Here is a 9,019-nt window from a genome sequence, read left to right on the forward strand (position 1 = left end):
CGTCCACGATCTTCTGTCCAGATAGGATTTCTGCTCGGTAAGTCGATCGCGAGTGAATTATTGCGTCAACCGGATGAATAAGAAAATACGGTAGATTCTGTTGGACGCGGTGGCGGTCGAAAGAAAGTTTGTGAGCTAGATGACAGGGAGACATAGATAGTAATATAGTAGATATGAATTCAGAGTTATTGAAAATTTCTGTGAGACATTATAAGTCAAAGAGTTGAGAGCTGAATATGCAATATTGCAATCCGTATTTAATTGGAAAATATTAATTTATAATGTAGCGTTCATGATTAAACTTACAAATTAATCCCCGAATTTAGACCTCGGTCCTGGATCCTCCCCTGGCTTCTGACTTTGATCTATGACCTTTTCTCGACTCCTACCTCTAATCTAGGACCCAAATCCATCCCTGACTCTGATGATCTATGACCCATCTCCAACCCACCTGAGTCCTGACCAGTGGGAACAGTAAATCTAACTGAAACTTTTCTTTCTGGTAATTAGAGCAGAGCAGAAGAGATGACCTGGAAGCGCTTGGGCATATGTTCATGTACTTCCTGCGCGGCAATCTACCCTGGCAAGGCCTGAAAGCAGACACGTTGAAGGAACGGTACCAGAAGATCGGCGAGACGAAGCGGAACATACCGATCGAGGTACTCTGCGAGGGTCATCCCGAGCAAATGGCCACGTATCTGCGGTACGTTCGTAAACTGGACTTCTTCGAGACACCCGACTACGAGTACCTGAGGGAACTGTTCCACGATCTGTACAAGAAGCGAGGCTTCGCCGACGACGGCCAGTTCGACTGGACCGGCAAGACGATGGTGCGTGAATCGTTGTTCATGTGATCGCCGCGCCGACAGGCCGGTCACTTTCGCTTTTATTTTATCCGCGATGCATGTCAAGAAAGGAAGACAAGAATAATAGGAGAATACATTGATGGTCGATTATGCCCCAGGGACGAAGCACATGTCGCAAGAGTCGATATCGAGCCGTCTACACGGATACCTTTTCTTTCTCTTTCACTCTCTCTCTCTCTCTTTCTTTCTCTCTTTCTCTCTCTGTTAATCATTCAAACGATTTCCATTCACGATTCACCAGACGTATGATAATCTGTCGAGACTGTTATTCAGTTGCGTGTAAATTAAAAGACCCTTTACCAACGAACACGTGAATTGTCATTCATTCGATAAGAAGTACGGTGCGTAGTTCACGCTCGTTCCTCGTAGATTCTCCGAGATATCGTCTCTTCGCGGGGTAAGTAAGTCCCCCCTTGTGTCGATTTCTTTTTCTACGTTGTGCCTCCGTTCGTGCCCAGGTAGAATCGTGTTTCACTGAATTTTAACATTTGCATGCTGCCCCCAATGTATCTCTAGCCATCCAACTTCGATCAACTTAAAGCTCTGCGGATGGCCCCTCCCTCCCACGTCGAGAAAACGAAGTCGGATCAGGTGGGTGCCGATTACACTCGGTGGTTCGGCGTTTAGATTTCATCCCCCTGCGCGCAGGACCGCTTGAATCGAAGCTATAATCACCGTCAAAGTTCCCATTTAATATTATATGTAAGACAGAATAGTTTGTCCGAGCGAAGCGAACAGCCTGAAAAGAGCTGACCGTAAAGCCGCACCGAAAATCACACTGGCAGCTTATATCGACCTTTATTTCACCTCGAGCGTGAAAGTCTTATTCCTTTTTTCAAGCACGATATCTCGCTCTGACCGAGATTCACATCTACTGCTTTTCTACTGCACGAACTTCCTCACGTTTGCTACTTTTTTCTTTCTTTTATTTTTTTTTTTACCTTCCGCTTCTACGTTATATTTAAATGATTAATTTGCAGTCAGGATACCTGTTACATACTGCTCTGCGATATTTCTGAATAATTCCAAGTACTTAACAGTTGCTTGTCTGTTTTCTCTTCTCTAAAACGAATTCTTCTTTACTAGAACAGAAACGAATGCTTTTACTTGATCACTGGTCACAGTTCACGCAGGCTCTGCTCTGTCTCACGTCTTACGCACGCCGATTCGACTACTTAATTGGATGCTTTCTGTTTGCAGACGGTATTGATCGTATATTGCATAATTTAATTCGTTTAACATAGACTCTGTTGCCTACAGTTTGAAGAGCTGTGTTCGATATACGTATAAATGTCGAGTGTTATCGACGTGTATTGTTTCGTTCTTGATTACAAGTATGTTATACGATATTTGCTGTACTTCTAAGCGCGTGTAACAGAGAAATCGTCAGCGAAGTATAATATTTTTCTTTCCTTTTCAGTCTACGCCCGTTGGATCATTGCAAACTGGACAGGAGACCGTCGTGTCGCCGAATCGTGATCGACATACTTACAAGGTATGCTCACAGATTTTCTTCTGTACAATCCCTTCTCTCTCTCTCGTTTTTTTTTCTTTTTTTTTCATTTGAACGAAGCATGAAGGTGTGAAGCTTAATTACGTACCTCGAATAACCGCATGAGTACACGCGTTCTAGGAGATAGTTCTTTTTAACAAATATCGATAACGGTTTTCGTAACTTTCGATTGAGTTTTCTCTAAAACGTTCGAAGCAGACATTCCCTGGATACCATTACATTAAGCGATTCTGTTTCTTTGCGAAACATGGAAATCCTCGGTGTATAGGATTGCGATGATTTTGAGGAAGATGTTGCCCTCACGTTGGATGAGGTTCAAATCGAAATGCACGGCAACTATGTAAGCCATTCAGATTTTGTAATCTGGTCTTGCTTCTTCGTGCATGCGTTTTATCTTATCGAAGGTATTCGGACTGGTACCTGGATGTTTGTGCAGCTACGCGGAATACGCGACATCGTCGGTCACTCGATAGATAAAACGACGCTGTTCTAAGTTCTTGTTCAAATTAAAATCTACTCGATACCACGTCATATTTCAAGCTGGAACGCATGTATGAAGAAGCGTATTAGGATACCGTCGTAAAATCCCCTTTGACAATCCCGTAGAATTTTTCGTCGTATCGATACTATTATACATTTTGAAGTAGCTAGTTCCATGATTCATAAGCATTAGATGCTTCTTTCATTTCGAGCATATTTCTTAGTGTTCGTACACGTTCGCTCGTATTCGCGTTAAAAGACACCTTCAAACGTTTAGAGGAACTATTTTACATTTTAAAAACATAGAGATATATTCAGCTGGAAATCATACGTCGTGCAAATTCGTAAAGTCTCATGTACTCGTTCGATTATTTTTTAATATTTTTTTTCCTCCTTATTGTACTGCCTAACGCGTTGAAACCTCGACATTGTCGTGCTTGTTCCTCTAGGATGTGACAGGTCCAGGGGTGGGAGGCGGGGGCGGTAAGGGGGTGGGAACCATGTGGCAAGATACTGTGAAGCAATCAGGAGCCGGTGGTACATTGACACCTGCTGATAGGCACGGTTCAGTACAGGTGAGTGGACCTTGCGATCCCTTTCGTCGTCCATTGTTCTCTCGTGACATTTGTCTGTACGATGACCTTCTCTGTGCCCCCACTGTGTCACGTGTCCTTGTCGTATCGGGTCATGGGTTCCATTTATTTTCGACAGAAATTTGAAATGCGATATACGTCACGTTATTCGACCGTAACTTTGAACTGTCGATGCATTCGAAAGAAATATACATACGTACGAATGTAGAAAGACGTTGCGCCACGTTTTACGAAGTGTTACGTTCGAGTAGAAAGAGATAGTGACCAACGTTACCTTGTTCCCCGTCTCTGTTTACCGTTCCCTTTATTTTTAGACAAAGCGCCAGTGGATTATGGTCAGTTCGAAGCCTACGCGGATTGGTTTGTCCCAGCATGTTCACTTTGTTTCGTTGATCGGTTTTTCGCCACACTAATCCCGCACTACCACGATCACGTTTTTACACTCGCGCTCCTCCGCAGCCCGACGAACGCGAGGGAACCGCGAGCTGTTTTTCGAGAGTAACTCGTTAACCAAGTTGATCAATTGTGTATCACGCCTCTGACTCGAGTTTCGTTCGTATTAACAATGCCTTTTATGAGTACGAAACACCGCTTATTCCACGTAAATTGTGATTTTACTCCTCTGTAGTAGATACTTTTATACGTTTGTACGTACAGTCACTGAAGTCTGCATACATCTCGCGAATTTTTTATAGTTTTTTATGAACACAGTTGCCTGCTGCAATATCACATCACTGTTTCTATATAATTTAGAGCATTCCTCTTTTCAATGTAATATAAATTTATAGTGAATATAAATAAGTATCTAAATTTTTGTATTTTTTAAAGTCTTAGGATTCGTAGAGCGTACTTAGACTTTGATGACTGTCTTTTCGTTTATCGTACATCCCCTGATGTTAGACATGTAGAGTACAGTGTATTTTAAATTCACGATGTGTAAAGCCCCGTCGATCGTTACATTGTCCAGTAATTGAATGCATAGCTTCCCTCTTCGTGTAATTGTACCGTCCATTAGTTCGTTTACGCACGATATTTGCTCACGATAATATGTTGTACATCTAGGTGGTGTCCTCAACGAATGGAGAATTAGCCAATGATGACCCAACTGCGGGGCACTCCAACACACCAATTACAGCGCCTCAAGAAGTGGACATGGTCGACGAAACCAAGTGAGTATTGCAATTGATCTGTTTTTCTTATGCGGCCAGTAGATAACAAGCTCGGTATACATACCCCTCTACGTGTTCGTTTTGGTGAACGAAAAACGATACTTCTGTAAATATTGCATGTACACGTATTTACCTTGCACCACTTGCTAACACTACAACCATTTATATCAATGTATACTAATATGGTAGCGTAGTTAATAGTAATCGTATAAGTAGTAGGGTCACATCTATTGATAATACATTTTTTACACTCGCATGATACATGGTAAATCTCCTCTCTGTCCTATTTCAGAAGCGAATCTTTGCCGATAGAAAAGCGTTGTCGTCGATGTGGAAAGTTCCTCCGCCGAAGTCCCTATCCTCGGCCCGTTGTTAAATCTAGACCGATCCCTCAATTTGTCTCACTATCTCAGTACAAATGGCCAATACAGTATTTCCTTTGGTGTAACATAAAGGCGAAATATAATATTCGATAATCCTAGTTATCTTGCCTAAGTCGGGGCGAAATCAATTGGCCACTGGAGGACCACTAAAGGCCACTAAAGGCCTATCGTCCGGCGTTCAGGTAGCCACGGTGTTTCATCTCTAATCTCCTCGCCTATGTTCGTGGTATTTAGAGGTGAGGAGGCGTAAAATCCGTAAACACAGGCTGCTTGTTTCTCAAACAAAGGGGACCAAATCGTTGCAGCGATCAACATAGGAAAACACGTTTGACGTGATTCAGTGTCGTAGATGTGGCCTTGAGTGACCAGTTGATTTTGTTCCAGCTATAACCATCGCGTACATACTTTGGATTCTGACACAAACGATAATGTCACCATTAGCGTGCCTATCGGTTAATGTTACCTTCTATTCTCCCTCTCTCTCTCTCTCTCTCTCTCTCTCTCTCTCTCTCTCTCTCTCTCTCTCTCTCTCTCTCTCTCTCTCTCTCTCTCTTCCAGTACATTCTACACGGCACACGGGTCTCTGCCTGGAAACACTCTTTGGTCCTTGAGAATAAAAATACAGAACAGAGCAAGCTCGAATTTGTCGTGCACGCGAGCGCGTGAAGCTTTTGGAATGTGCCCTCTCGTTGTCTCGTGCTCTGCATGCTTGGTGTCATAGCGTAAGACGATCGAAAGAAGACGACTCTAAGTCCTATTAGTGTTTGCTTTATTTGCAGATGCTGTTGCTTCTTCAAGCGGAAGAAGAAGAAAAGTGGGCGGCAAAAGTGACTGTTGGAAGAAGACAAAAGTGGGGGGGCAGTACAGTGCTCGTGTAACAGTGCAGACGAAGTTGGGAAAGAACGTGTCGTCGGCGTCCCCGAGTCGTTTGATCGCGATGGGATCGCGGACGGAGAGGCTGCAGTCGATCCGAAAAGGAGGAAGTCCGCCAGTTCGCCGCCCGCCGGAAGTCGTTCCGGTTCTCAGGATTCGGTGCTGCACACCGCCGTCACGATGACACGCTTATTACTGCTGCTATCGCTATCATCATGATTTTTATCACGATTAACTTTGCTCTTCTTCCTTTAATCCTTACTGCTATTATTATGATTCTTATTACTACAACAGTTACTGTATTATTTTATTATTATTTTATTATTATCATTATCGTCTACTGATTATCATTGTCATGTCGTCTGCGATCATTGTTTACGGATCAACATCATTTTCGTCAGTGTCGATGTTACCCGGGAACACGCTTGTCAACCCTGGCAGTCGCGTTGACCGTGGGACGATCCCTGACAGTCGAGCTGCGCCGACTTGTGATTGTTTAGGCCGTCGGCGAGTCGGCGTCCCATCCACGTGTGCAGAAGAACAAGTAAAGGAATTGACGTGCCGATGGTGAAAGAGAACGCGTTTTGTGCCTACGAAACACACTCATCTTCTGCGTACCACCGGTGGCGCTGTTCGAATGACGCGCGCCGATTAATCAAGGATAGCCGCGACATGTATGTATTACGATACGCGTATTAAAATCGTGAAACGAATCGAAACCGAGATCTCATTTCACAGTAAAGACCCGGATAATTGATAACGAGCGTAGCGTATACTCTCTTGCTTGTATCGACGTTTAACGTGACACACGTGCAGTCTGGAGTGAATTGGACAGGCATGAAACTGAAAGGATGACGGTATAGAAGCATCATTCGCGTACGCAGACTTCGATTGATTCCGAGCGCATCGAACAGGGAGGAAGTATTGAAAAGTTTGTGATCAAGTAAGTCAGAGCTTCTCGTTTTTCTTTCTTGGAGATTTTGCTATTTTGTTTACGAATATGGGTACATAGGATGCTTCGAAAGTATGGGTACAGATTATTTACAAGAACTCGTGCTAAGAAATGAAGTACTTCTGAACTTTTTTGCTTCTGACAATGATTATGAGCTCTGGTGTCAAATTTCTGCCCATAACTTTGAAGTGATCTATAGAATCTAGATGGATCTTTCATTGGGAGATTTTCCTGTTGATTTTGTGCTGTAGGATACATATTACGACCGTATAAAACAGTATTAATGCTTATCGGTAAGTCAGTGGCGAAGGTTCTACTAAATTCTGTCCATTGTCAGTTTAGTTGCATAACTTTATTTTTCAGAAAGATTTGTTCTTTTTGCTTACACTGCCTGTCGTATTGCTCTATACATGTACACGATTGTACTGTATATAGACTGTACATAACGTACTCGAAAAATATTTTGCTATAGCTAGAGAGGTACACACGATAACTAGTCGCGGCTTCGAAAGGGATCGATTTCGGTTTCATGCCTTCCACGGAGTTGCAATAGCATAAAGAGCGTAATACGTTGCAGAATTAATTCAAGCTACATACTTTACGTAACATATCGAAAGAAATACGAAAAAATAAACAGCACCTAAGAATTTTTGTTCGTAGATACTACTTGTTATCCATGAAAATTGAATAGGACGTAGGGCAACAAGTTATGCATATGTATCGATACTGTTGATCCGTGTTCTATCGAGTATAAGAATTCAAAGGAAAGAAAGGGTCATTCGTGTTGAATCCGAATTATTGTCTACGAGTGAACCTGTTGATTTCAAAGAAATTTCCTTCTCTTTTTTATTCCTGGAACAAGGGTATTAACAAAGATATATATGTGTATGAATGTAGAAGTGTAACGAAAAAAGGAGGAACTAAATATGCCCGTAATTGACCGTGCATCAATACAAGTCCGATTTCAAAGTAATGAAAACTCTTACCGTCTGAGTTATAACGCTACGAACAAACAAGTTAATACAATTTACGTACGTAAATGTTAATATTGGATTCCAGCCAAAAAAAAAAAAGAAAAAAAAAAGAGGAAATATGTAAACTCGAATGTGATGCAGCACTATAGTGAACTTATACTTTACGAGGAACTCGTCGAGGACTTTGTCTATATATATGTTTATATATAGAAATCCCTGTGGACTGAAGCAATGAAGAGATACTTAACGTGAATCCGTACGCTATTCGTACTGAAGAAGAAAAACATCGTGGAAGTTCTGTCGATTAAACAAGCAAGTCAGTTTTTAAAACGTTGACCAATTCGATGTTTCATTACAAACTGTCTCCAGTTGAGAAAGTTACATTTTTGAACAAACTTTTATCATTTGGCTCATATACGTGGGAAACGTGTGATTGATGTTAAGAAACTCCTGTCGCAATTTCGAGACCATACATCGTTCATTCATTTGCAGACTGATGAAGAACAATGCAATTTCAGCACACCCTGATCTTAATTCCATCGTATTTCGATATTAGAATACGGCATTTCTTAATAATACATGTTATACACGATGTAGATATTAAGATGAATTATCGCGTCATGTTCTCATCAAATGTCACGCCTCGTTAATCGTTTCTGTCGGTATACAAAGAGGAATAGATTTTCTAAAAAAAAAAGTGTCCATATCTCTAACTATTACCAAGTAACATTGTATTACGTAGGTGTAACAAGAAAGTTACTGTTCGAAAGTAAACCCATGTATCGCTGTAAGTGTATCAGTAGTTGCAGGAGTAAATATACATACTATCATCGTTAATCGATAAAAAAAGCAATAAGATAATGAACCGAAAACAGTGTTGCGCGACGGTGTCGTTGCGTTTCATTAAATAATCGTTGACCGATAAAAAAAAAAAGAGAAAAATGAAAGCAGATTAAGAAAACGATTAGTCGACGATGTATAGTTCTTTCATCCTAGTGTAAAATATAAAATCGCGTCCACTCGTAGAGGAGACGGAGGAAGCTCAACTGGAACTACAGATTTGTAATAAGACGGATGTTCAACTAAACAGTTTGTTTAATCGCCTAACAAACATAGACGTTTTTCTTCTTGCAAAGGTATAGTTAGGAGCTGGATTGACTCCTGGTGTCTGTGCGTGGATACGCTGAGCGTAAAACTTTGTCATGTCCGGAGGTCC

At 41.7% G+C, this 9,019-nt stretch overlaps 1 protein-coding gene and 1 long non-coding RNA gene across 8 annotated transcripts in view; both read left to right on the top strand.

The window, feature by feature from the left end:
* Positions 1 to 5,965, top strand: part of Gish (casein kinase I gish) — a 52,428-nt gene extending 46,463 nt beyond the window's left edge. Inside the window, exons 6-11 of one of the 7 annotated variants that reach the window (XM_076381480.1) lie at positions 511 to 830; positions 1,383 to 1,457; positions 2,287 to 2,361; positions 3,309 to 3,434; positions 4,515 to 4,621; positions 5,766 to 5,965. In XM_076381480.1, the coding sequence (XP_076237595.1) occupies positions 511 to 830; positions 1,383 to 1,457; positions 2,287 to 2,361; positions 3,309 to 3,434; positions 4,515 to 4,621; positions 5,766 to 5,835 (773 nt within the window). In that variant the 3' untranslated portion in view covers positions 5,836 to 5,965. Of the gene's footprint in view, positions 1 to 510; positions 831 to 1,382; positions 1,458 to 2,286; positions 2,362 to 2,647; positions 2,720 to 3,308; positions 3,435 to 4,514; positions 4,622 to 5,765 lie in introns of all 7 variants that reach the window. The other 6 variants (XM_076381474.1, XM_076381475.1, XM_076381476.1 and 3 more) reach the window with 6 other exon arrangements.
* Positions 5,966 to 6,057: 92 nt separating this feature from the next.
* Positions 6,058 to 6,754, top strand: LOC143181189 (uncharacterized). The gene is made up of 2 exons (XR_013002240.1): positions 6,058 to 6,551; positions 6,616 to 6,754. It is a non-coding gene; the product is annotated as an uncharacterized LOC143181189 (long non-coding RNA).
* The last annotated feature ends 2,265 nt before the right edge of the window (positions 6,755 to 9,019 follow it).

Source organism: Calliopsis andreniformis, chromosome 6, assembly GCF_051401765.1.
Source record: "Calliopsis andreniformis isolate RMS-2024a chromosome 6, iyCalAndr_principal, whole genome shotgun sequence".
NCBI lineage: Eukaryota > Metazoa > Arthropoda > Insecta > Hymenoptera > Andrenidae > Calliopsis > Calliopsis andreniformis.